This window comes from Motacilla alba, chromosome 3 (genome assembly GCF_015832195.1).
Source record: "Motacilla alba alba isolate MOTALB_02 chromosome 3, Motacilla_alba_V1.0_pri, whole genome shotgun sequence".
Classification (NCBI taxonomy): Eukaryota; Metazoa; Chordata; class Aves; order Passeriformes; family Motacillidae; genus Motacilla; species Motacilla alba.
Window position 1 is genome coordinate 10,365,373 of NC_052018.1, and position 26,917 is coordinate 10,392,289.

Below are 26,917 nucleotides of genomic sequence, written 5' to 3' on the forward strand. Positions count from 1 at the left end.
TAGCAAACATTTCAACATGTGCTGGCACAAGCAGAGAAAATAAAACAAGACAAATGAATGGACTGGAACAGGAACTCCAGCCCTGACCCCGTGGAAGGGTGATACAATTCGTCCTGCGGTGTGTTTTTGCTGGATGGTTGTTGCCTCATTTTTGCCATCCTCGGTGGGACGTGCAAAGACCAAGCCACAGCAGCACTGAAGTCGCTTTTAACTCCAGAAAAAAAAAAAGGGCGAGTTGCAGGAGGGCGCTTCTTTCAAAGCGGCATTTTTTGCCGCAAACCTCTCGCAGCATTTTAGGCTGCCAGAAATCCTGTTCCGAGCGGCAGAAAAACGTGTGCACGAAGGCACGGGCAGAGGCTATGGGGCCAGCCCCGGGGACCCGCGGCCAGGAGGGAAAACACCTCACTTCCCCAAACACGTATTTTCTGGGGGAGAAGCCCCCGCTGGGGGTGACTGGCAGCTAGGAAAGTTGCCCTGGGTGTGGGGCCACCGGGGAGCGCTCCCGCCCCTCTCTCCGACGCGGCGCCGGGGGAGAACAGCCGAGCGCCCCCGGGCTATTCCCACAGTGAAACGGGAAGGGAGGGCTTTTAACAGTATCATTAGTATTATTATTTTGAATTATTATTTTTAGCGAGAGGGAAGGAAGCTCGGCGGGAGCAATGCCTCTGCCAGAGAGGAAATCTGGGAATGCAGTGGAAGGGAAGCGGCGGCTGCGGGGGGACCGGCCGGGGAGCGGGGCAGAGCGGCCGGGGAGGGGGCAGCGGCGCAGGTAGCGCGGCGGCAGGAAGCGGGGGCGGGCGGCGGGCAGGGCAGGGCGTGCCGGCCGGGCCGGGGCTGGGGAGCCGGGCTGAGCCGAGGGGAGGGGAGCGGAGGCGGGGCCGGCCGGGGGGTGGCCGTAAGGTGAAGGTTGTTGCAGTGGGTTCATTAAAAGACAGAGTTCAACTCCTCGCCATCGCAGAGTGCTGCCGGGAGGCTGGTTCGGCTACGTGCGAAGCGGGAAAAGGAGGGGAATAAAACAAAACAAACAAAAAAACCAAAAAGAAACCAGAAAAGGGAGCAAACCCGCAGCTACTTAAAACAATTCTAAGAGGAGCAGAGCAAAAGCGGCGTTGGAGACGGCGGGAAGCAGGGGCAGGCTGCGCGCTCCCGAGGCCCGGCGAGGAGGAAGGATGATAAACGTGGTGGCCGTGTGGCTGGTGGCCCTCTGCTTCCAGGCTGCTGTCCCGGTGAGCCGAGCGGAGCGGGGCGGGCGCGGCGCACGTGGGGCGGCGGGGCCCGGGTGGAGCGGGGCCGGGGCCGGCGCGGCGGGGCAGGGTGGGCCGGGCCGGGCCGGGCTGGGGGGACCGCCCGGCTCCCCGCTTCGACGGGCTCCCGCAGGGGAGCGCAGCGGTGCCCAGCCGTGCCGGGGTGGAGGGCTGCGGCGGCCTTTGTGCTGGCGGCGGGCCCCAGCCCGGCTGCCCCGGCAGCCTTAATTCAAACCAGACCCGCCGCGGCGGCTCCCGACCTGCCGGCGGCTCCGCCCCGGGGCGCCGCGGGGCGGGCGGGCGGCGCTCCCCGCACCCCCCCGGCCGCGGGACCCCTCGGTGCGCTCGGGAGGGCCGGCGGGGGGTGGAGGGTAGGATGCTGCCCGTGTCGCGCCCCGGAGGCGGTGAGCGGCGGGTCCGGGGGAGCGCTGGCGTGTGGCCCTTTGTGGTTCGGCTGTGGCCAAGTCACGGGTGACTCCTGAACCTGCGGCGCTCCTGCCGTGCCCCGGCACGGTCCCGGGGAGTGCGGGTCGGGGGCTCCCCGCCGCCTTTGTGCCTGAGAGCCCCAGCCCAGGCAGGGTACGCCCGGACTCTGCTTTCTGCCGCTGAAACAAAGGTCCCGGTGCTGCCCGGCCGGGGCACGGCCGCGGCGCTGCCGGTGCTCCCCGGAGCGTGGTGACCCCGCGGCAGCGAGGCCTGTCCCGGCCGCCGTGTCCCGGGAGCAGCTCTCGGGGCTGACGGAGCCGTGGGGTGCGCTGGTCCCGCAGCAGCGGCAGCCGCCAGGTGTCATCCGCGGACAGGGGATGGCTCTGCTCCTGCTCCCGCCCCGCCCGCGAGAGCCTTTCCGCGGAAACTTGGCCCCGCAGCGCCGTGAAGCGCTGTGCGCGCTGCCTCAGGTCTGTGCTGGCAGCCTGGGCGGCGTCGAGCCCCGTGTGCGGTCGGAGGGTGCGGGGCAGGAGAGCTTGTGGCCGCCCCTCGAGGGGCACAAACCTCGAGTGCCGTCCCTTTCTTCTGAGATGAGGGACACGCTTCTTTGCTTCCCATGCGGTCCCCCACTAGACCTGAGTATGCACCGGTTGTGGAGTCTTCCCCTTTGGATGAGTTAGGAGGAAAAAGTGGCGGCAGGGCCGTCAAAGTACAACTGGTGGGTTTTTTCTTTCTGAAATGATTGATTTAAAACTTGCTTAGGGGTAAACTGCAGCACCAGTCGGATAAGGAGTGGCAGAACAAAGTGCGCGGTGGGATCTGAGCTGCTCAAAATACCTCTGATTTTGCTGTACCATTCTGTCTGTGAACTTTGCCTATAGTTCTGGACGTGGACCCTCCTGGCCCACATGGCAATGAGTCGTTATGAGATGGCTAAAAATTACAAACATGTGAGTGTAGGCAGCACTGTTCCATGGAAGGAAGGCTCTGCTCTCAACTTCTGAGTAAGCTTCTGCTTAATGAAGTGGGGAAACTGCAGTTAATTTGCAGCCTCTGCACTCTATTTGGATAAAATTCCCCTGTGATAAATATTCCTTCCCAGAAATGAGAAGGACATGAAGTAAATGCTTGTCTGGAGTTCTCGTGTGCCTGCAAGATGCTCAGGCCTGGCTGGCACTGCAGTTTGAGGGGTTTCAGGGGTGAGCACACGGAGGAGCAGAAGTCCTGGGGCTCTCCAGGGTGACTCAGCACGGAGGCTGTTTCCCTTCTGGTGATCACATGGCTTTTTTCCCGTGTCAGTGACAGAGACTAATCTGCCTTTCCCACCCATCTGGAATAATTATGATTTTGCATTGAGTATCTGAAAACCTCTTGTGTTGAAGCAGAGTGACCTTGCACGGTACTTTGAATCTGCCAGACTGCAGTGCTGTGGGCATTGCCATGGTTGTGTTGGGTTCTTGGTGGTCTGATTGTTGGGATGGATGCCACTGCTGCTGGCACATGGCTTGGCCCTTGGCTCTTCCTGTGGAACTTGGCTCATCTATGCATATTGTCATTGGAATAATAAACAAGAGCAAGAAACTGGCCAAACAATAGTTGTTTTCTTCCTGAGTACTCTTACCTGCAGGAATGACTGGGGAGGTTCCTGGTCTCCTTCAAGGTGACACTTTATTGCTCAAAACACTCTTTATGAGAGTAATTGTTCTCTGCCATTATGATGGAGACATGGGCTTCCTTGAAATGAGAAGGCTGATACATCTTACCATTTTAACAGTTTAACCTTGTTATTCTCTAAAATAGAAACTTTTACAAGGTTTAACACTGCCCAGAAGCCAACTGGTCTTGCTGCAGGAGGGCAGTGGGCAATCCAGCCCCTATGGTGAGCGGAGGAGGGTTCTGATTGTTTTGTTTGGTGTAGGTGCATGCTGGTGGTTGACAGAAGCTTACCAGAGCAGGCCAAACCTTTTTCCAAGGGTAATGTCATTCCTATCTGAACATAAACTAGTTAGAAGAAATTGGGTAGTCCAATTTGCTTGTTAAACATGCAGGCAGTGGATAAGGAGGAAATGCTTCTTTTCTGTAGTATGCACAGAGCAGTGTCTCAGTATTCATCTAGCACTGTAAACAGAGCTTCTCCATCCGAGCACTGACTTGCTGGTGGCCACCTCCCAGTGAAATGGTGACTGCTGTATCTGGTCAGCTCTGAGTAGAGCAGCAGCAAATGGGCTGGAGTTTGTATGGTGTAAGGGGGCTCTGGTGCAGTTTTGTAGTCTTTGTTCCAGGTTTCTCTCAGTTTCAAGTGGTGAGAAGAGCTAACATTTTAATGGCAGCACTCTGAAATTTCTGGAAACAAACAATCCTCTCTAACAACCTGAGACAAGTTACAGCAAGTGCAAGAAATCTATAAGCCTTCTAAAATTAAGTTAGTGCACAAACCTGAAAGGTAGGCTGCTGTTTTAGCAGCAAAATCAGTCCATTTTAAGTATGTGTTTTGCATTGCCTGTACTCAGATGTCTCCAGGTGGCCTGTATACCAGCACTCTGTCCTAACCTTGTTTGAAGTGATTCCTGTGTCCAAGAACCATACTAATACCCCTGAGAGGGGCATTCCACACTTGTTTTTGGCATCTGAGGAGCTGGGATTTTAGGCCCTCCTTACAGGGAGGAGGGAACTTCTTGGGAGAGAGAAGATAGGGCCTTTTCCTGAGTAGGTGCTGCCAATTATAAAATTGCAATGCTTCAGGATTGCAGCGTTAGTGTTTTCATCCTAATAGCTTTGAGATAATAAAGAGTAGAAGACGTCTAATACAGCACTCCTTGACAGCTGAAGATTGATGGGCTTGCTATGTTCAAATGGCACTAGTCCCTCAGGACAGCGTTCAGCTGATGCTGAAGCACCTAAATGTAGGTGTCTGTGTGTGCTGGGTGCTTAAGCCCTCATTAGAGTCAAGGCGATGTAATCAGTGGAGCCAAAGAGAGCGATTATCTGACCAGCCCCTGCACGTCTGCTCCAAGGTGAGTTGCATTGTCAAGGCGGTATTGGCTAGATCTCAAGTTGCCTGTAAGAGGAGCACAACACCTTTAGTCCCGTACCTTTATCTGAGAGTGATTTAGCTCAAAGTGATGGACTTTTTATCTGTGGAAATTTATGGTAACTCTCTCCATAAACAAACAGACTGGACAGTTGTTCCTGCCAAGAGAGCTAGCAAAGCAGTGGGGAACATCAGCTGCTGGCTAGAGCAGCAGCTCTCTTCTAGTGTAACTGTAGTTTTGTTCTGCTAAAGAATGTGGAAGAAATTAGGGGTCATAGCTGGGTCCCATCTCAGCATTCTGAAGTGAGCTGAATATATATGACCAGAAACATAAGTGGTTGTATTTGGAGGGGATGGTTGTGAGCTGTTGAGAAAGCATCAGAGCTCTGTAATATTTAAAGACACTGTTTATTTGCGGATTAGATGTGAGGAGCTTTTGTTAGTCTGTAGACTTTGATATAGAAAGTGAACTTACAGTAGGGAAGTTGTTTTGACCAACTGTGCAGGGACTTCTGATGTTTCTTACAGGCTCATTTCTGAGTTGAGAAGGTACTCTAAAATGCAGAAGGCATGTGGTGCCTCCTTTGGAGTGCTGAGCGTCAGCTTTGTTAACAGATCTCCAAATTAGGGCTGATAAGTGTGCTTCACCTGAGCTGCTGCTCTGCTGGCTGCTGGTGTACCACAGCGATCAGCCTTATCTGGCCTGGCTAGAAACTTGGGACAGTGCACTTTCTGCTGTGGGGATGCTCATGGAAAAGGTACTGCTCTGTGAAGCCTCACCTCAAGGTGAGATAGCATTTGGACCTCCTACAAGCAACTCTTGTGGGGCAACATCTGCTAATGTGGTGGTTTCCCAAGCTCTCTGTTTCTCAAGCAGTGCTTGGCTGCAGTCGGCGTTCTGGGTCTTGTGGAACCGGCACGGGTCCAATGGAGTCTGTTAGCTTGGGCTCCTTGCCATGCTCGACTGTAATGTTTGTATCTTGCTGCTGAGACCAGTCTCACCAGTGAGGCTTGCTTTGCTGGATGGGAACCAGTGTGTTAGTGGGATTTGGATGGAGTTGGCAATAGAACTTCCCGTTGAGTCACTGGAGCTGCAGTAACAACTGAGTCATGGAGGTGTTGTAAGTCATGGCTTTCCCTGCTAGACTTCTAGTTAGAAACTCCTTGGGGTATTTTCAGTTGAAGAACTCTTGCTGCTTCACCTCTGTGTCTTGCTGCTCTGCTCTCTGGCAGAAGTATTTTCTCCCATAGCCCATGTTTTTGCAACATAGTTCTCTTTAATGTCCACTCATTTGTGTCTTGGTGTTCAGGCTTTTCTAATAACTGAAAGGTCTTCTGGATTGCTCTTGCAGAATGACTCCTGACTAAATCAAGGGTGCTGATATAACATAGGAAACTGCCTGCCAACCAGCTTAAAATACTCATGGGTATCCTGCCTCGCATGCGGGCTCTGTGTTGTCATACTCCACTGTGTAGCTCTTCTACACTGCCTGTGCAGTAATGTCAATGTCTTGATTGCCAGTCATAGAAGCAAAGGCTGACAGTCTTGATTTTTGGCTGTGGGCAGTCCCAGGGCACACACTCCTGTCAGGCAACCTTCTGCAGAGTACAGCCAGTTCACACGACGACTCCTCAGAGTGCCCTGGCTCCATCACCTGAGCACACACAAACCATAGCTGGAGATTGGGGCTTGCTCTTTGTCTGCCTCTGCCATGTGATGAGGAGCTTGTTGCCTCTTTTAAATGTAAGGAAACTTGAACTCCGTTCCACTTGGAAGGGGAGAGTGCCGAGTGCTTTCTGGGCGGCACTGCAGACCGTGATTGTCCTGTGCTGTACACAGGAAAGCTCTTGCTAATTAGTTCCTAATGCTGGTGGCTGTACACATCCTGGTCAGAGGCAGGCAGCAGCTCCGGTCCAACCCCTTGCTTATATAGGGATTACTGGAGGAGCAGGCTGTAGATTGAAGCCAGAGGTGGGCAGGGGTGAGTGGAGCCAGTCTGCTTTCTAGAGAGCAAGTGGTGATTATTGTAACAAGTTCCAGATGAGAGCTCTTGTGAAGCTCCACGTCGTCCTAGCCGTGGTGCTGCTATGGCTGTGCTGGTAGGAAGGCTTTGTATGTTCTCTGGGGATCAGAGCTGGCAGCTACAGTGCTGTAGGAAGAGACTACCTGGCTCTTTCCTGTCCCAGAACAGGATCCCATACTGTCTTTTCCTATGCTTTGAGACCAGAAGAGTGGAGAAATACAAATATAGCTATGTATATATTTATATAGAGAGATATCTGTTCCTGTCACATGCTACTTGTTATCCAGCTGACAGCAGGGTCTGGAGGCTGTGTGCCCTGGCCCTGGCATGGTGATGTGGGAGATCTGATCTCTATCCTCTGCACAACCACAGGAGCTCAGAGCAGCCTGTTGATCTACCAAAACATCAGTCTCTGGTAAAAGCATCTGCAGAGGAGAGAACCTGTTATCCCATTGACCAGCTAATAGGGATCTTCTATAGGGACAGAGTCCAGGCTTTCTTCAGTCAGGAAGCTGATGGGTAAAAACCCAAACTAGAGGAACCACAAAGCTTGCTCGAATTCATATCTAACACAGATGCTAATATATGTGATATTCTTCACTCACTTGCTGTGCTCTGTTGCTTATGAAACTGTGACAGAGACTCTCACACCAGCAGATTTGATGGACAAACGAGATTTGTCCACCTCACTGGCTCTAGCAGCATGTAAGTGACACCTACATGCAGTGGAAAGTGGTGGTGAGGCTTGCATCGAAACTTGCCCAACAGCCTGCAGCTAGACAGCTTTGACTTCTAAATCTCTTTCTGTCCTAACGGAGGAATCATCTAGATCGTGACTACTTTCCCATCAGTGAACAAAGCACTGAACAAAAGAGGCTGACTCTGGCATGTCTGGGCAGTGGCAAGGAGTGCTGTGCTATCGTGCTCTCACATCGACTGACTCATGGCCTGCAGAAGAAAGCTGCTGGCTTAATCCTGCAGCAGCACCGGCTCCCTCTGAAGTGTGTTTAACCTGCAAAAAGTTCCCCAGTATGCATCTGTAGTTGCACTGAGCTGTGAAACGCTGGTGAGCTTCTTTCTACACAAGCTGGAAGATGCGATTATGAATAATTAGAAGTTATTACTCTGGTAGCTCAAGAGTGTTAAATGCTCAGTGTGCGCTCCCCCCCACACCCAGCATGCAGCCAGAAGGGGCTAAAAAGATTCACCAAATGTTCCTACCCTGGTGCTTGTAAGTAAATGTGGTAGGCTTACCCTGGCAGGGCCCCAGGTGCCCACCAAAGCTGCTCTGTCACTGCCCTTCTCAGCTGGGCAGGGAGAGAAAATACAACAAAAGACTTGTGGGTCAAGAGAAGGACAGGGAAAAATCCCTCACCAGTGAGCATCACAGGCAAAATGGACTCAACTTGGGGAAATGAATTTAATTTATTACCAGTCAACTCAGAGTAGGATAATGAGAAGTCAACCCAAATCTTAAAAACACCTTGTCCCCATTTTTCCTCTCCTTTTTTGGCTTTACTTTAATCCTGACTCTCCAGCTTTTCCCCCCAAGGAGTTCAGGGGATGGGGAATGGGGGCCATGGTTGGTTCATCACATGTTGTCTCTGCTGCTCCTTCTCCTCAGGGGGAGGACTCCTCACAGTGTTCCCCTGCTCCAGTGTGGGGTCCCTTGCAAAGGGTTTGTCTCCACAAACTTCTCCAGTGTGAGTCCTTCCCATGAGCTACAAGTCTAAATCACTGCTCCAGCCTGGATCCCTTCCATGGGGGGCAGTTGTTCAGGAACAGGCTGCTCCAGCTTGCGTCCCCCACAGAGTGACAGGTCCTGCCAGCAAACTTGGTCTGCTGTGGGCCTCTCTCTCAGTGAGGGCTACAGGTCCTGCAAGGAGCTTCTTCCAGCATGGGCTTCCCATGTGGTCACAGTCTCCTTTGGGTGTCCCCCTGCTCTGTTGTGGCATCCTCCACAGGCTGCAGGTGGATCTGTGCTCCACTGTGGACCTTCATGGGCTTCAGGGGCACAGCTGCACCAGGGGAATCTCTGCTCTGGGGCCTGGAGCTCATCCTGTCCCTCCTTCTTCACTGACCTTGGGGTCTGCAGGGTTGCTACTCTCACATATTCTCAGTTCCTCTCTTCAGAAGTGGCTGCAATTACTCCTGTGCAATAACTTTTTCTCCTTCTTGACTGTTATCAGAGGCACTGCTGCTGTCATTGATGGTCTCAGCCTTGGCCAGCAGTGGGTCTGTCCTGGCTGGCTGGCACTGGCTCTGTCAGGCATGGGGGAAGATCTGTCTTGTAAGAGAAGCCACTCCTGTAGTTCCCCTGCTACCAAAATCCTACCATGCAAACCCAGTACAGTAAAGCATGTTAGAGACACAAGGTGTCTTGTGACTAACTTAAACACTAGAGTCAAAATTGTGTAGGAAATCTAATTGTCTGGCCTAGTCTGTAATGCACCCCTCTCACCAGACTGCCTCCTGAGAACCTTCCTGTGCTTATTTGGGGGCATGCTGCTTGGCAAGGCTCTAAACTATGCCATAAATCATTCTAATAATATGATGGTATTGGTGGTGTTCTAGTGCCTGGGGATGTTCTCTGATATTATTTAATTTACTAGTATGATGTAGCCAGTGGGTCTCTGGCTGCAGGCCCAGAATATTATGAAGTTGAGAAAACTACAGTATCCAGTAAAAGAAAGTGAAAGTTCACAATAGAGGATCACAACTCTTCTCTTGGAAACTGAACCTGTTTTGGATAATTCAGAGAGATGAGCAAGTACAGTTGTGTGAGAACTCCTGTGTAATCCATCAGCTGAGGATTGTGAGGTGAATACTGCACACCTGGGACAGCATTCAGTGTTGTTGTGATGGTGCTGGTACATGCCAGTGGTTCAGCCTGTGCTTTTAGACTTGACCCATAAAATGGTCCCTCAGCATTTCGTGCTCTGCTTTATTTAGAAGTATAATGTGCTGGCTAGAGTTGGTAGTCACTGAGTAGACCCAGAAATTTATTCATTTATATTAAATATCTTCAGCTTAGTAATGTTTGAACAGTGTCTTACAGTTTTGATCTGTTATGTCACATCTTGGCTATACTGATGGCACCTCTTGACAGAAACTGGTCTGAACCAGGGGACATGCTGTGCTAGGAGTAACTTGGTAGTAAAGCATTCACCTTGCCTTGCAATTTTAGCACTGTTTGATTGACTTGTTGTGGTGCCCGTCAGTCTGTCAGCAGTGGCATTAGTGGTCTAATGGAACAGAAGTGGCTCTTGTCTCTTCACAGGTGTGTAAAACATAGGGATGTCCAAATCGCAGCTTGAAATCTTACAGTTGCCCATGTGAGGCAGGAGAGCATCCAGAGTGCACAAATGTGGTAGCATCTCCCACTAAACTCTAACCTCCCCAACTGATTTGGTGGCTGCTCTGAAAGAAGGCCATGGGGAGGACACGTGAACAAGCTGTATACCCAAAAATGAGAGCAGGAGGTGAGGCTTGGATAACAGCTGAGATCAAAAGGAAGCTCTGATTTATCTGGCCTTTGTAACAGTCCCTTGTTCAGGGCTCTGCTGTACAGATGTGGTACAAAACAGTATCTGCGTGACTGGGTCAGAGTCAGTTTGATCCAGTAGGTGTTTGGTCAAGAAATGCTTCCTGTCCTTTAATTAAATGAGTGGGACAGTAGGTGACTGGGGCACCATTGCAGCAGCAGGGGTTTTTGAGACTGTTTCTGGTGGGAGGATTTCATTTGGTGCTTCATCACTGAAATGATACTTCAACACCCTCATGACTCAGCGTGGAAGTACACCAGTCAGCTCTCATAATCTCACTGAGGTGTTGCATAATTTAACTGTGAATTGGGCAGCTGCTGTCAGAACTTTGTAGTATGTGCAGGATTAGCAGTGCTTTTGTAAACCTGAGCGCAGAGAGCATTATTGTCCTAGGAGGGAGCACTGTGAGCTTGGTCTGTGCCATTTCGTGTGGGTAGATCCCTGGCTGTGTGCTCCAGTGCTTGTGAGCATGTATGTTTCTCAGAGGGAATCCATGTAGTTTGAACTGGTTCTCCCTTAGAATAACTCAGTGGAATGTGGTCCAGCCTGTGCCCAAAGACCATCTGAGCTAATCCTGTTTATTCCAAGGAGACCAGTAGCACCCACAACACTTGCATGATGCTTTTCCTCAGGAGCTCTAGGACTGTTGTGGAAGAAGGGAGTAATCGTGAAAGTGCCTGTTTGAGCAGACTCTTGGGATAGGGGAACAGGGTTATCCTGATCTGGGATGTGCTTCCTGCTTCTGGTGGAGATGTTTCAGTCCTTTAGCGAATGGCTTAGTCATGGCAGTGTAACTGCATCTGTTACAGGGATGACTTCTGCATTATAAACAACCTTGGCTTAGTCAACACAGATCCTGTGGATAAGACAATGTGATAGCATGCCTCATAATGTAAGGAGAGACTTGATTTCATCAGATCTAAGCTGGCAATGGTGAGCCATAGAAACAAACATAAAAAGAACACCAAGAGTAGTAGAATACACTTGAGTTGGAGCTCCACAAGGATCATTGAATCTGCTGTGTGCCAGTGTAGGACCTGCCAAGGTGCAGGAACTGCCTTGCATTGGGTCAAACCCAAAATGTAAAGCTGTCTGCATGGTCTGTGTGAGTCCAACCACTGGCTGTCGATTGAGACTCACGAGTTCATTCCTAACAGACTGCTGCTGGCTGCTGTGAGCCTGCTGTGCAAGAACAGAGTCACGTAGAACTGCTTGGAGCTTAGCTGTGACCAGATCAGAAAGGTGCTGTGGAATGCCAACTCTTGGCTCATTTTGCTGCCCAAGTTTCGCTTCTGTAGCTCCCTTGCAAATAGTCAAGGTCTCCTGTAGCAGACTGACAAGCAACAGCACCAAGCAATCAGGTTCTGGGATGTCCCTGGTCCTGCCATCCGGTGGGCACATGTGACAGATTGCATTGGTGCCTGCTCAAGCCAGGCAGCTCCTTCTGGGTGCTTCCAGTCTCCTGATCCATCAGCTCTTCCGTGGGGGTTGTGGTTGAAAGGGCTGGTGGTGATGCTGCAACTGAGAAGTTGAGTGTTACATTTATAGTGAAATACAACATTCCAAGGGAACACAAGTCTGGGATGCATGTATGGAAAATACAGATTGTTAGCTGTCCTGCTTTAGGTCCTGTCACCCCAGGACATTAGCAAAAACTAATTTCACAAGCCTTGGAGACTTCGTTGTACATTCCTCTGAAGAAAATGTGGAATTTTCACAAAAGCAATCAAGGAGGCTTTGTCTTGGGTTGTTGAGGCTTGGGATGTCGTGATGTGAAGGAGCTGATGTAAGTTCTGTAAGTTAGACTGTGAGCAGATCAGCTGGGAAGATAAAGCAGAGTTTGATAGCAACGGGCCTTGCAGCTGGCAGGTGTTTCTGTCACTGAGGTGTAGGCAAACAGAAAGCAACTTCTGTTGTCTTGTGCATATCCGGTTGCTGTAGAACACATCCTCTTGTAAAACATTATCTGGGCAGTTCCACTGTAACTCTCTGTAACTAACTGGAACACCTGGTCAGCTTTTTTGTTGTTGTTAGGCCAAGTATTTGTAAGTTTAAGTAGTCTCACTTCAGTTTACCTATGGCTTTAGCTGAGACCTTTGGTACTCCAGGTCTGCAAGTTCATTTTTCTGCTGTGGTTTAAATAACATCCTAGCTGCTAGGAGCCACAAGTCCTGTCCTAAGTACAAGCTTTTTAGTTTGGTACGCTAGGGATTTTTATCTGAAACTTGGATTTCACTTATTTAATACAGCACTGCAAGCAATTTGCTCAAATTAGAAACATGCATCAGTAGTAGACTGAAAATGTTTTTGTGATCCTTCAAGAAATCTTAGAGCTTGGTCTCCTGTCTCCTTGGCATATCTCACATCAGGTAATTGCTGGACTTCAGGGTGGAGAAGAGGGAAACTCTTGAAATAAGAACCTGAGTCTTTTCCTATCCTCGTGTCTGGACACTGACTGCTGTTGCATTTTGTCTTGTCTGTTCCTGGCTGCATGTTGGCTTCCCTCCCTCAGGTGAAGCAGAATGGTGTCTTTCTCTCTCAGAATACCACGTAACATAGTGATGAGGTGGTTTTTGACTTCTGGGACCACATCTGCTTAGGTCAGAGCACTTGTGCAGCTGTAGCACTGCTTGTGGTAGTTTGCTGATCACATTAAAGCTGCCATGGAGCTCATTTGAAATGAGTAGTTCTTGGTAGTAGTTCCACCACTACTTGGTGGTAGTTCCACCAACTGAGTTGCACAGCATTTGTTTTCAGGAAACAGGCTCCCCCAGGCCAGAGGCACACGGGTTCTGGTGCTGCTGAGAGTCATCAGCGATGCACAGGGTGCCACCACTCTACTTTGAGGACTTGAGATGCCACAGACCACACACATCTTGCTTTCCTATAGCCACACCTCTGATTTCTGAGCTGGGACTTCCTGAGCTGAGTGGCTGAAGAGGACAAGAGCAAGCTGTACTCCTGTGGGACCAAAGTCCCTGAGCTGCCTCTGCCGTGCCCCGGCACTGGTGTGCTGCAGGCTTGTGCTCTGTCCTGCAGCCACGGCCGGGGCAGGAGGAGCGTGCGGGGCTGGGCCTCCCCCCCGGTGGACAAGCCAGTCCCAACTGGAACAAATGAGGGCACCACTCACCACCTGCAGCTGTTCCCTCAAAGCCAGCCTTGGACTCCATTCAGCAGCCTCAGGGCTGTAATGCCGATGGTTGCTTCGCTGGGAGCTGGGTGGTTTCTCAGGTGTGTGGAGGAAGGAGACTGGCTTCCCCAGCCCACACATGCTGCTAAGGAGCAGCCAGGCAGTCTGAAGCCCCTGTTGCACTGGTCAGGAACTCTGGTTCTGCAGTACATTTAACTGCAATGACAGTCCTCAGTGCTGGTCACTGAACAGGGTGAGTGGTGTCAAGATATGGGGCAAGGAAAGGAATTTGCCTCCACCACAGGTCAGCTGGTTGGGAATAATTGGCAAAGAATACTGAAGATGTAAGCTCAGTGTGTTTATATGTGCTGGAGGCAGCACTGCAAAATCCAGTCTGTTATTTAAAAAGTGGCCGTGGCTGCTGATGCCTTGTGTGAGGTGAGTTGCTCTTTCTCACCTGAACTCCACAGCAGGGGCTGCATGTGTACAAGAGGAAGAGGCAGCAGGCATTTAGATCCTGTCACTTCTAATCTCTTCTGCTGGCAAGAGGGTTGCATTTATCTGTGCTGTTGTTACCAGTATGTGTGGGTAATGTGTAGGTTTAGGCTGCTGGAGTCCTCTGCTGGATAGGTTTCCATTCCATAAAGATTTTCTGCTTGCCAGCATGCTCCCCTCTTTAGCCTTATTTTGTCAGGTTTCAGGGATGGGTGGCCCATCTCTAGCCTCTGCTGAAACCAAGCAATTCCTGGTCTGTTCCTTTCTAAACAAACAGATGAAGTGGCTGTTGCTGTAAGGATGAATCTTCCCTGCTGGTTTTGCTACACTAGGAAGTAAGTGCTGGTGGCTTTCAGTCAGAGGGTTTTAAGACAAGATAGGTTTGCCTAGTCTTGACTTAGGCAGCTCAGTGCTCATCTCTCAAGCCAGCATAAGTAGATTGAAATTAATTTCCCAGGATGGATGGGCCTCACTGAGTTGCACCTACTACTTTGCACAACCCTTTGAGCTTATACATTGGCTGTGGCTTTCTTTTGCTAGCTCAAGAATCAAATGCCTGAACTATCAAGTATGTTAAAGAGCTGCAGGGAAGGATCTTTAAAGAAAAGTGGTTTATAACATAAAACTGAACTGGCTGCTTCTCATGAGATTAGCTGCAGGGAAATGAGCTTTCTCATTAGACTGCATCTTCAAAGCACTTGAACGTGGGAGACAAAAGGGACCCCACTTTTGGCCATATTGTGACAGCCTGTCACTGATACAGAGTTAAGCTGTGTGCCTGTTGTGTGCCATGTCTGTGGATGTGTTGTTCTGTGGTGAGATTCAGTCTTTGGCCTGAGCTGCATTGCTTGACTGGAAGGAGCAGGTGAAAAAGCAGGAGCACAGGCTGTGTCTCACCTCTCTATTGGTGAGGGACTGAGCAGGCTTCTAGTGGAGCTGGCTGAGAGGGACTTGAGAGGCAGCTGAGCTCTTCTGCATCAGAACTGGCACAGTGCTCTGTGCACTGCTGGCACAGGGGGCTCCCCTGCACAGCTGCTGTGCTGTCCCTGCTGCCATGAGCACAGCCGTGAGCTTACCCTGCTGAGGAATCCGTAGCCCTCTGGGACTCCAGCTTTGCTCAGCCCTCTCTGATGGATGTTCAATGTACTCTTTGTCCAGCAATAGATGGCAATGGCAATTGCACTGGGCCTCCTGTAAAGTTCAGGTGGCCCAGGATAAAAGTAGAACTGCTCTGGTTTGAGCAAGACATCTGTCTAGCCTTTGCTGCTGTGTATTCCTGCTCCCAGGAGGACTGGAGGACTCAGAAGCACTGCTGTCAGACCTTGGAACAAACATTATCCATGAGCTAACACTGCAGAACTCTCCCTACAGCCCCTGTCCTTGCTCATTTTTGTATGAACCTGTGTGGCCCTCTGAGTCAGCCTCTGATTTGTGTGTTGCCTGCAGTCTGGTGATGTGCATTTCCATAATGCATGGCAGGCTGGGGAATGAGTGTCAGCATCCCAGAATGCAGGCTGTGAGCCTGTGTGAATGCTTAAGCAGCCCTGGCTGCCACGCTCTGCCCTGTGCCAACACAAACACTTGTGCATTCATGCACTGAGTAGGATTGGGAAACTGGTCCTGCTGGAAAATTCTTTGCATGATATTTTATCCTCTTCTTACCTTTTTTTTTTTTGGTTGTTTTTTGTTTGTGTTTCTTTTTTTTTTTTTTTTTTTGGGAGGGGGGCGTTGTTGGTTTGTTGTTTTTTTTTTTTCCCCTTTCTTTCTTTCTTTTTCCTTTTGTTTAGTTTAACCAGACCAGTTCCCTGCTCTGGTTCACCATGACAGTGCACAAACAGGCGTGCAGGGGATGGTCCAGGAAGCATGAAGTGACATGCTCTTGTGGGAGGTGGGAGTTAAAAGGGCCCTGCAGTACAATGTGAAACTTAACCTGATGGCGACAGGCTGGTTCATTTTTGCTCTTGGCATGTTGATTACTGTGCTTCTGCCCTACTTAATTAAGAAAGTTGCCCTGTCACTCTGAGGAGAAAATGTAAAGGTGCTTGGGCAATAGTGTGGAGCCTCTGGAAGCACTGGGACACTGGCTGCTCTGCCTGTGGAGTAACTGGATGCTCCTCCTTGGCCACTGCATCTTGTGCAGAGGATCAGGGTATGCTCCTACAGCTTGAAGAAAAGGAGGATCACAGCCTAGTGAACAGTGGGCAGTCTACAGTCTGTTTTTTTTCTCCCCATAGTGGAAGAGATCCTAAGAGCTCTCATCCTGTTTTGAGAAGCTGCTGGAAGGTGTTTCGCTGCCTTTGACAGCTGAGTACTGTGTGATGATCAGGGAGTTCAAACACAGCCAGGACTTCTCCCTCAAAGATAGTTCCTTTCTCAAGTTACCAGGCAAAAATAGAAGAGGAGGCCAGTAATAATGCAATTAACCAAGATTTTCCATACTTCTTTACACTAATAATGATGTGATAGGCAAGCAGCCAGATTAACTGGCTTGCTTACCTCTTTCTGCTAAAGTGGTGCTTGCCTTGCTGAGCAAAAGAGCCCCCTTTGCTTTCCACTTGCTTCTTTTTGGAAGGAGCACCTCTGAGCCATTCTCCAGCCTTGCTGCAGGTGACACAGGTGACACAGATTGATGGATGGAAGGGTGGGGATGCTGCAGCTTGTTGATACACATCTAAAGGTTGTTGAGGGTGCAGGGATACAGCACCATCTGAAACAGGGAGGGCATTAGGAAGTAAGAAGTGCTGGTGACTTAGTTTGTAGAATCATAGAAGGGTTTAGGTTGGAAGGGACCATAAAGTTCCAACACTCCTGTCATCACAGCAGTCCTTGATTGGAAAACTAGCCAGGGATAAAATACTGCTTAAATCTAGGCTGTCCAGCCTTTGAACTATGTGTAAGGTGGTTGGTAGCTGTCTTTGGCCTGTGCTGTTAGTCTGTATCTTTGGCTCCTCTAGGAAGAGAAATATTTCAATAACCTACATGATCACCAAGGAGCACCAGGGTTTATTTTGAGCAGCGGAGTAGCAGGAGAAACAACTGCTAGAGAATTTAGGTGAGGTGGTGCCACACTGCTGTTGAGTTCTAATGTAACAGGCTTGCATGCAAGCTTCACTCTTGACTTGCCATATAACAGCATCAGCTCTCTTTCTGCTATTCCAGAATTTATGGCTGACTGTTAAAGAGAAGGTCTGCATGGCCAACTTAATTCCAGAGTCTGTTTGTCTGTAAAAGAAGGGGGATAGGTGAGGGTGCTGCTGGTGGTTTTTATGTGGTTGTTTTGGGGTTTTTTTTTTTGGTTGTTGCGTGGTTTTCTTTTTAATTTTTTTTTCCACCTTAACCATTGAAGCTGTCTCCTGACCATGAACATCTGGGATTGGAGTTAATTGTCCATGGGCTATTAACTGCAGAATATTAGAGTTTAACAAAGCTAAAGTTTCCTTCAGCAGGTGGTTTTGTCTTCCCCCCACACTAATACCAATATTATATTGAGGTTAGAAGCTCTTTGGGCTGCTCTGCCTCAGATAGCATTTCTGCTCTTCATTGTGTAGGAAAAGGTGAAAGACAAACCTTTCTGTTTGAGTTTATTTAAGAATTAATTGTTAAAATCCTTTTGAAAGTATTCTTCTAGATGCTCTATTGTAGCCAAATTACAGGGCAAATGTTTGTCTTGCTCTTGTATATCTCTTAAACAAGAGCAAGCTATTGGTTTTCCTTCCCATGCAGTTGCAATACTCTCACGGGATGGTTAGGGAGCTGTTTGAGGTGGGACAACTCATTATGGTTCATTCTTTTTCAGCTGAGTAAGAAGGATTTATTAGGGGAAATAAATGTGCAAATTTAACAGCTTTATTCAGATAATGGAGGATTTCAAGTGTTTTTGACACTGCAGATCACTAACTGGATTAAGAAGAGTTGGATACAAATCATCCTTAATCTAGTTAAGGGCTTGTAGCAGCTTGTGGCAAAGCCAGTGGTTTTGCTTACCTCAAAGAGCAATTTGAGAAAAGCTCTTTCCTTTTGCATGTATCAAATTAAATAAATGTGGTTCCCAGTTGGGGTAGGGTTAGCTCAACTAATCAACTACAAATCTCCCCTTCATCATGAGAGAGTGCTTCAGATCTCTGCTGTAGCAGGAGGGAGCTCTGTAGCAGCTGATGGGATAAGTCCAGAAGGACCCATGCTTTGAGACTCTGACCAAGATGAAGTCTGAAGAATAGTTAAAAATTATACTTTTAAAAAATAAAAAAAAAGTCTGGACTATGTCAGCCTTCTGGATCCAATAATATTGCTAATGAGTTGTGAAAGCCTGGCCCATTGTTGATTAAATTGAAGATGCCACTAAGCAGCTTTCTGGTTGTCCCAGCAGAACTGAATAACTATTGTTCTGCAACAATACAGTGCTCAGCAAGAGCAGAAGCTAACAGTCACCCCAGGGTTTCCCCTAAACAGTCTGCTTTGATCCTTGTGGAAGAGGGTCTTCCACTGGTTAATGAGAACTGGTCAAAGCATGTCAAAAAACAGTTAAAAATTTTACCCCTCCAATGCAACTGAATTCAGTGACAGCAAATCAAAAGGACTGGACAAGTATTTCCAACCAGTTGTCTGAACTACTAACAAAACCATACAAGCTTGTTAAATGGTAAAAAAGCAACATGTTGTAGGTGCTGGATAAGAATGTAAAGATTTTTTTGACTAGAGTACATGAGATACCATCAGAGATCCTTCAAAGGATCCACTCTCTGAAAGGTAACCTTGTTTTAAGCTGGAATTATTTTCAGCTCTTTTGTATGATAGCATAACTCAGTGTTCTGTGCCCCTAATCCTCTTGGCTAATCAAAACCTTTCCCATTGGTGTAAGTCAGCTTCAATAAAAGGTAATTGAAAAACCTTGACCATGAGGTGTTTGTTCTTTGAACAGCACGGTCTGTCTTCCTGATGCAAATCCAAATTAGTTCAGTCCCTTCCAAAGCTGTCCTGAGTCAGTGTTTCCTAACCTTGCTGTGTCTGAAATCCTTCAGCAGCAGATTATTATAGAAGTGTGGCCTTTCTAGAGTACTTGTATTTTGTGGGGAGGTTACCATCTTTTATGTCCATTGAAGCTGTAATTTATGGAGCAAGAAACGTAGTCCTTATATAACCATACAGTTACATAAATTGGGCAAATGTTCCTTAATGCTCGTGTGTCATGAAATTGGATGATGTCATGAAATTACAGCACTTTGTGGATATTCTGACTGCTATCCACATGTGCAGGATCCTGTACTTCCCTTGAGTATTTGGGCCAAAGAAAGTCCTTCTCAGATCCCAAGCCTTAGGCTGCCTGGTTAAAGAGAGGTGCCACAATGCCCAGAGGAGCAGCTGGGACAAGGGGACAAGACCCTTGGGGACATGTAACTTCACTAAGTTCTCATATAAAATTGTGCAAAGCAGGCTTTACTGATCCTGATTCATGTTTTCTGTTATAAGTGCAGCAGCCAACCTTAGGGGTTGGTGGGTCGTGTTTGGAAGGTGGTGCTGAGCAGCTGCTGGACAGCTCTGCCCTGGAACACTTTGGGTGTCCCTTGGTTTAGACTGAGCTTCCCTCCTCTGAGGAGGATCTCACTATCCCTGCCCAGATACAGGACTCAAGTGGGTACATAACAAAGGCTGTGGAGAAGCAGAACTTACAGCAGCCTGGGAAGAGGCTCAGAGCTCAGGTGTGAGGGAAGGTTGACCTGGGTTGGACCCTGGTTAAGGGTAGGGTGGCTGGACACACTTCATAGGAACAAAGGAAATGTGGCACAACTGAACAAGCCTCACCTATTAACCCCTAAGGGGAAGGGGTGCAGGCTCAATAGTCAAGATCAAGAGTTGCCATTTTATTTCTTGACAGTCTGTGATCCTTTCAGGAGGATTGTTGAGGTCTGCAGATGATCAGTCTGTCCAGATGTTGTTGGAAATCTGTATGAGCTACCCCTGAATATTCAGATTTGAGGGGAAGGTAGCCTTGATCCTAGCTGAAGGTCTATGGTGATACAATCTTAAGCTGTATTGGCAGTGCCTTACTTCAATAAAAAGCTGGAGAGTTTGCTTTCTAGCTGCTTCAAGGAAGTTTTCCCACTGGGAGGAGAATGCAACCCCCACCTTTAGCAACACGTTCCCCTTTTGCCCTCAGCCAGGCTGAGTGAAAGAACAAAGGGTTGTGCTTGCCACTGCTGGTGTGAGAAGTGAGAGAGAAAAATGGTCTCCAACCCCCCATCAACAAAACAGTGCAATTTCTAAGGCCTCACTTATCTTCTGAACGTACTAGGAAGGGCACACGAGGGAGCTGAGCTTGGGCAGCCTGGCAGTTCTTTCTTTATTCTTTATGCACCAACAGTTCGTACTCTTTAATATTTGAAATGAAGTGAGATCAGCCTGTGTGAGTCACCACCCTTCGACACAAGAAGGAAAACACACGGGAAGTACTTATCTGACCTACTTTCTGTGGAAGGGTGCAAAAGCACAGTGCAAACAAGCAGGGACAAATCTAAACATCAAAATTACCTCATGACTTGCCGTTAAGCAAGAGATCGAAGGGCAGTTCACTCTAGGAATATGCTTGCAGAAGCTTAAGAAATAGTGCTTTGGGGGTTTATTTTCAGTAGGAAAAAAAAGAGCTAAAAATTATGTCTATATGAGGGGTTTTTGTTCCTATCTTTTTGTTATTTAAAAAAATCATATAACTACAATAATTGCCTAGAAAGGGTAAGATCTTGGGGCTGAATAGGCTGGTGGCAACTAGGTTATTTGTCTTCAGAGAGGTAGAATCTAATGGGCTAGTTAACCACCTTGGAAACTAGTTCTGTGGAAATGTGGGGAATGGATAAAGTATTAAGGATGGAAGAGAAGACTGGATAAACCTGGTATCTTAAGAATAACAAGAAGATAGGACCAATAAACACATCCATTGTAGCTAATAAAGTGACAACTCCAGAGCTGGATTGTTTTGACAGTACATACTGATGCTGGCTAACTTCTCCCTCGGATGAGGATGAATGTTATGTTCATTTTTAAGTGACACTATGCTAATGCAAGCTAGAGAAATACAGTGGGCCTGGCTGCAAAGCTGGCAAGAATGTGTCCTTTTTTTACATTATTAAATGAGACTTTGCACTTCTTGGGATCATAGGGATCCCACAGCTTGGATGATACGACATCTAAACTTGCAGATGGCAGTGCTGGAAAGGGGTGAAAAGGCGACTTGAGGATGGGATAGAAGTAAAAATTTGTGAAAACAGGGAATGTAGTTGGATGTCAAAAAGATGAAATTTGGAAGAAGGGACTTACAGGGTTTTGGTTTGAAATCTGAGAAGGGAAGATGACTGGTTAGGTAATGGTAGCCCTGCAGAAATAAACCTGAGGCTTGTCATGAGCTGAGAGTCAGGCATGTTGTAGTGATAGGAGCAGTAAGTGTATACAGCACAGGCCAATGAGATGCATGAAGTAACCATTCTGTAATTAGTAAACTAGTAAACACTGAAAGAGTGTTGTCATCTTTGGAGATCTGAATAGCTTTAAGTGTTGTACACTCTGACAAACAAGTGCCATAGAACAGGGGTTTGGCCTCTTGTTCCAGTAACTGAATTTCAGTGCTGGTTACTGCACTCCTTGGAGTGTAAATGGAGAAAGCTCAGGGCTTATTCTCCCACAGTGAAGGCTGGCTTCTATCTCTGGACTTATTTTGAGTGCCCACACGTAGCAAAAAGGGACTTGGACTCCCCTTCTAGCTAGCTAAGACCAAAGCTAGGTGCTTTGGTTTCAGGTATGTGAACAGTATTTGAGTCATAAAGGGAAAGAAGACAAACTATTTTGCCTCCCCTTCCCTTCTGCTCCTTAGAATTAATGCAGTGATTTGCAGGTGGAGTGGCTGGTAGATAGGGAAGACACAGTCAACACCTGAAACAGGCTGGTAAGGACTGGGCATTGCCTGCTCCCAGGATGCAAAACTGAATGGATTTCTTGTTTTCTTCTTTCCCAATGCAACTGCAGCCTGGAAGCAGTGCAGAGAGAGGAGACAGCAAGACTTACCTTTCCAACACCAAACATACTTACCAGAGCTACTCTTTTGGGGAGGGGAGCTGGAATGAGGGAGGAAGAAAAAATGCAATCTGAACAAAAAAAGTTCGTGGGTCCTCTAGGAACCCCTAGAAGACTCCGTGCAAGCAACCTGATCACTTCAATCTCATCACTGACACATCTTTTTGCTCTTCTCTTTAAAGCAAACTACAAATCTGAACCTTCCCCCTGAAGACCTTGATTCATCTGGTGATGAGGAAGATGCGTTCTCAGGTTCAGGTGCAGGTGAGTTATTAGCACTTGTGCTGATAGTGCTTGATCCTTCTAGGATGTGGCAACTGGAGTCTCAGTAAGCACCCAAGGGAAGGGGGGTGGAGGGAGGAATCCACACCCACCTACCCACCCCAGAATATGAGAGCTGGGAACAGAGAAAGGGCCTAATCTATTAATCTTGTATTCCTTGAGATTCTAACAATTAGTAGAAAATGAGCTGTAGGAGAATTGAGAGGGAGCAGAAGCAGAGGTAGACCCCATATGTCTGCTAATGTGAGATGTGTGAAGAATGTTAGGAAACTGAAGTGATTCTTCGCTCATGGGGAAGAGGGATCATAACAAGGCCCTTTATGAGCAGGTAGGAGATAATGTTTGAGGGTGTGTAAACCCCAGCCTACCACCATGTATCAAGTACAAACTTTATCTGTCATCAGATGTGCATGTTCCCGTGGGCCATAGGTTTTTATAAGTGGTAAGGGGGATTTAGGGTAGGGGGAAAAGTCCATAAAAATGATTGTTAAGCTGCATGAGAGATACCCTTGGTGTTCAGTACTGAAGTTGAGGGGATGCTAGTAAGAAAAGAGCAAGTTATTGAAAGCTGAAGCATGCCATACTTTTGCTTCCTTCCAGCCATAAGCTTGTATTTTAGATTACACTCTGCAGAAATCAGGACCCTGGAATCAGTTCCAAATGCGGTTGAGACTGAAGGTGTGACTGCTCTGAATCAATTTAAAAGTGTTTATGGAAAAAGACTCAGATATCCACCCTGAGGAACCAGTGCACTGAAAGGAGATTTCCCTTGTCAACCTCACCACAAACAGGCACTTTTGCCTTGGGGAGAAGCAGATGACTAACAAAGTATTGCTGAATACCACATTGGTCTGTCCCTTCCTTATTCCACTGAAAAGGATGAGGAATTACAAACTGAAGTTCTGTTATTATGAAAATTGACTCTGAAGGTTAAGAATCCTCCTTAGACTAGTGTCCTGAAGATATTATTAATAGGCCTCTAAACTGGCCAAGGATAATATTGTTTGTTTATTTGTTTTGCAGGTCCCCTGACTGATCAATCTCGCACCTGGAAAATCCCAGGAGAATCAACTAATTCCTCAATAGTGGCAGCACCAGTGGACTTCAGTGAACAGCCATTTCATGGGATTGAGAGCAGAACTGAAAAGGAAGCAATATCCTCTTCGGCAACCAGTAATCCATTGACAGAGGAGCCAGTTGTAGCTGTGAAGGATAAAGTATCCATCCTGGGCTCACCTGATGGGAAACCAACAAGCCATATAGTCACAACAACAGTGAGAAGTCCCACTGCTCACTTTCCTTCCGTGGTTCCTGTGACTCCTTCAGAAGCCTCTGCTGTGGTCCATGAGCTTGAACCTAAAATCCCCAGCTCTGATGTGCCAGACACCAAGGATGTGCCCGAGCCCCACTCTACTGTCCATGGTGAGGGAGATGTGGCTGCCACCCCTGCGGCCACAGCTCCGAGGGATGTCGTTCCTACACACGAGGAGGTTTCTGAAGATGGCTCTGGAGACCCGGTGAGGACTAGCAGTTCTGACACCCTTTGCAGGGAAATGTCTTTAGTAGTATGTACTAAGTTGGTTTGGTGGGAATGGGTGTTAAATAGTAAAAAACAGTGACTGCTTTAATAGGTGGAGGGTTTTAGATGAGAAGAAAGTCTCCAGAAACAGACATGATGAGAAACATGAATAACCTGCCTTGTATGTCCCAACAGGGAGACTTCATCTTGACTAAAGACGAGGAATTCCTCCCCACCCAGAACTCAGAAGTACTGGCTGACTCTGAGAGGAATGCCAAAGCAGCAGGAGCCTCGGGAATTATGGACAGAAAAGAAGTTCTTGGAGGTATCAGATATTTTGGATTTCTAGTTGGTAAAAGCAGATCCCAGGAGTCTCCTGGCAGCAGAAGCTGCAGTTGTGCAAATACATTCTGAGCAAGGATGCCAGTCTTTTATGTTAGACCTCTGGAATGAGGGTGATGATTCTGTGTTGTCAAAACCCTAACCAGGAGCAAATATTAGTCTGCTAATTGCAGCCAGCAGTGGCTGCTTTATCTGCAACTTTGTTTAAACCTCTTTCTTCACTCCTCTGAAAAGTTACAGTAAAATTTCTCTGTTGCTGCCTCAGTCAAAGTACCAGGGTTGAACACCATAGCCTTGTGAGCTTTGCAGCATTGCCCAGTGGGAGATCCCTGTCCTTAGGACTGGCTGCTGTATTTGAGCATGTTCTTGGTTTGGGAGGGGACAGAAGGACAAATTAATTTAAGTCATTAAGCCAGGGAAAGGTAAGGAACAATTTGGAACTTAAAATCATGGTAGCACTATCTGGTATGGCATCTAGAGTAATCTGTGTCTTTCTCTCCCCTTCCAGGTGTTATTGCTGGAGGACTCGTGGGCTTGGTGTTTGCAGTGTTTCTAGTTGCATTTATGCTGTACAGAATGAAGAAAAAAGATGAAGGCAGCTATTCACTGGATGAACCAAAACAGTCTAATGGAGGATACCAAAAACCACACAAACAAGAGGAATTCTATGCATAAACACTGATCTTCAGGACTCTTCTTATTCCATCTTTCTTGGACTCTTCTCCCCCTGCACGTGGACCTCCTAGTGTGCTTTGCATTAAACTTAAGCCATATGATCATTGGGTTATTTGCCCTTACCACTTTGCCATTGGAAATTTTATAACTACAAAGTAGATCTGGATTCATTGAACATTCCCTGCTTTCTTGCACAACTTGGTTTTTTTTTTTTGGTTGTTTTTTTTTAACAGAATTGGAACTGCAAGTTCCTAAACTCACTTTGGTTTGTCTAAAGACTGCTGGGACAGGCGGTGGGGAGAAAATAAGGGAGCACTGTATGTATAAAACTCTTGATATTTAGGGAAAGGGCTAGCAAGAATAACCAGTTACCAGTGCTCAAATTCTGTATAGCAGGGGTCCTTCCTATTTAACTCATAGATGTGTTTTGAGTGTAGCAAGTGGCTGTGCTGGGCAGACATTTGGTACACTGCTATCCTCTAGCTCTTTCTGACAGCTGTATTTGGAGCACTTAATGCCTATGAAACATCAAGCTGATCTTGAGCTCTGCCAAAAGGAGGTGTGAGGGTCAGGGTAAACAAATGACTGTCACGTGGTTTAAAATAACTTATATTTTGGAAGCATTATCCCATACTCAGAACCAGCTCCTCAGCAGCTGGTACATACACTAGCAAAAAACAAACCCCAAGAACCCCACAACTAAGCAGAGAGTTAACTTTACCAAGAGTGTTGGGCTGTCCCACTACCCTCTCTCTCACACTCTCTCTCTCTCTCTCTCGAGGCTTAGGTAAGAAGTAGATTTTTCCAAGCAGTCTCATCTCAGACATTTCCTTTCCTAGGTGCTGAGTCGAGGTTGGCTGTCCTGCTGTCTGATCTTACCCCGGGCACTAGCAGGTGACCGGGGCCGTGCTGTAGCACCTCCGGTCACCGCGGTTGGCTCGGAACGCGCTCTGCCCTCTGTGCCACAGGGTGCCGTGGCACACAGGGCTGGGAGGTGGGAAGCAGCACGTCATGACTGCAGCTAAGGAGTAGAGAAGCATCTGAGATGAGCCTGGGGAAGGCTGGGTGTAGGTGGCCTTAAACAGATACAACAGTTGGTGTGCTTGACTCTCACTACTCCGGAGCGGCTCCTTGGAAGCTGTTCCTGCACTTTGGAGAGAAGCCACTCCAGGGATGTCAGTCTAGTAAGGGCAGAAAAGCACCTCCTGAGCACAGTCTGGATGCCTGAAGCTGTGTGTGGTCAGTGTGCTGTCAGATGTCAGGCACTGGGGCCTCACTGGGAGTCTGGAGTTCTCCAGAGTCTCTCAAACCGTGCGAACACAAGCGTGGTGTTCTGTGCAAGCCTTACTTCTGCTCTGCCTTTGGGTAGCTTCTTGCCACTTCAGTTCCTCGTCACTCAGTGCAGAAGGTATGGGGTGGGTGGAGGAGTGTTTACAACTGATGTAAATATTTGTACTGTTGAGCCAGAGGGAATGATCAGAGTATATTGGACAATATTGCAACAGTTGGTACAAATGTTGCACGTTAGCAGACAAACTTAAAAACCTGTGTAATTTAAATGAAGTATAAAACACTCCTGAGCTGCCATGCAGCTAAAATTGGTGCCTTCGCTGCAAACACAAGGAAAAAACCCCAAAATATCTTGATTCCAAACTCTTCTTTATGCACGTGGAGAACTTGTGCATATGTGTAGCTGGCTGTTTTTTAAAGTAAAGCTGCAACAACCATTATGGTTTTTTTTGTTAGGATTGTTCTGTTTTCAGTTGTTTTTTTGTTTTGGTTTTTTTTTTTTTACTGAATGAATTTTTTATAGGTTAATGCAATGACCAGATGGTGTTAATTTCAGCTGTAATTCTTTGCTTTGTATAGGAATGTAGAAATGTTTGATAGGTCTATCTATGAAAAGGTTCTTGTAAAGCACAGGAAGATAAAGTAGTAAAATTCAGTTGTACCTCACAACCTTGTTAGGGGGAAAGGAAAAAACTGTATATTTTGGTAGTCTTAACTGACAGTTTGTGAAACAAACATGACATTCTGTGTTATTTAAGTGGTACAAATGAAATATGAGTTCTGACAGAAGATGGAACATTGGGTTATCTGTATGCCATGTAAAGGTATACTGCAATAAATGGCATTTTGGCAAGAA

The 26,917-nt window shown here is 47.6% G+C and overlaps 1 protein-coding gene across 1 annotated transcript; it reads left to right on the forward strand.

Annotated features, from left to right (window-relative positions):
* The first annotated feature begins 883 nt into the window (after nt 1-883).
* On the forward strand, nt 884-26,917 carry SDC1 (syndecan 1). The gene is made up of 5 exons (XM_038133114.1): nt 884-1,226; nt 22,136-22,217; nt 23,259-23,752; nt 23,950-24,079; nt 24,605-26,917. The coding sequence occupies exons 1-5, from the start codon at nt 1,170-1,172 to the stop codon at nt 24,769-24,771; spliced, it is 930 nt and encodes a 309-aa protein (XP_037989042.1). The 5' UTR covers nt 884-1,169; the 3' UTR covers nt 24,772-26,917.

Excerpts from the sequence above, each read along its gene's own strand:
- SDC1 (XM_038133114.1), top strand. The coding sequence starts at position 1,170 with ATGATAAACGTGGTGGCCGTGTGGCTGGTGGCCCTCTGCTTCCAGGCT. Across the intron at positions 1,227-22,135 it reads GCTTCCAGGCTGCTGTCCCG|CAAACTACAAATCTGAACCT; the intron begins GTGAGCCGAGCG and ends TTCTCTTTAAAG. Across the intron at positions 22,218-23,258 it reads GTTCTCAGGTTCAGGTGCAG|GTCCCCTGACTGATCAATCT; the intron begins GTGAGTTATTAG and ends TTTGTTTTGCAG.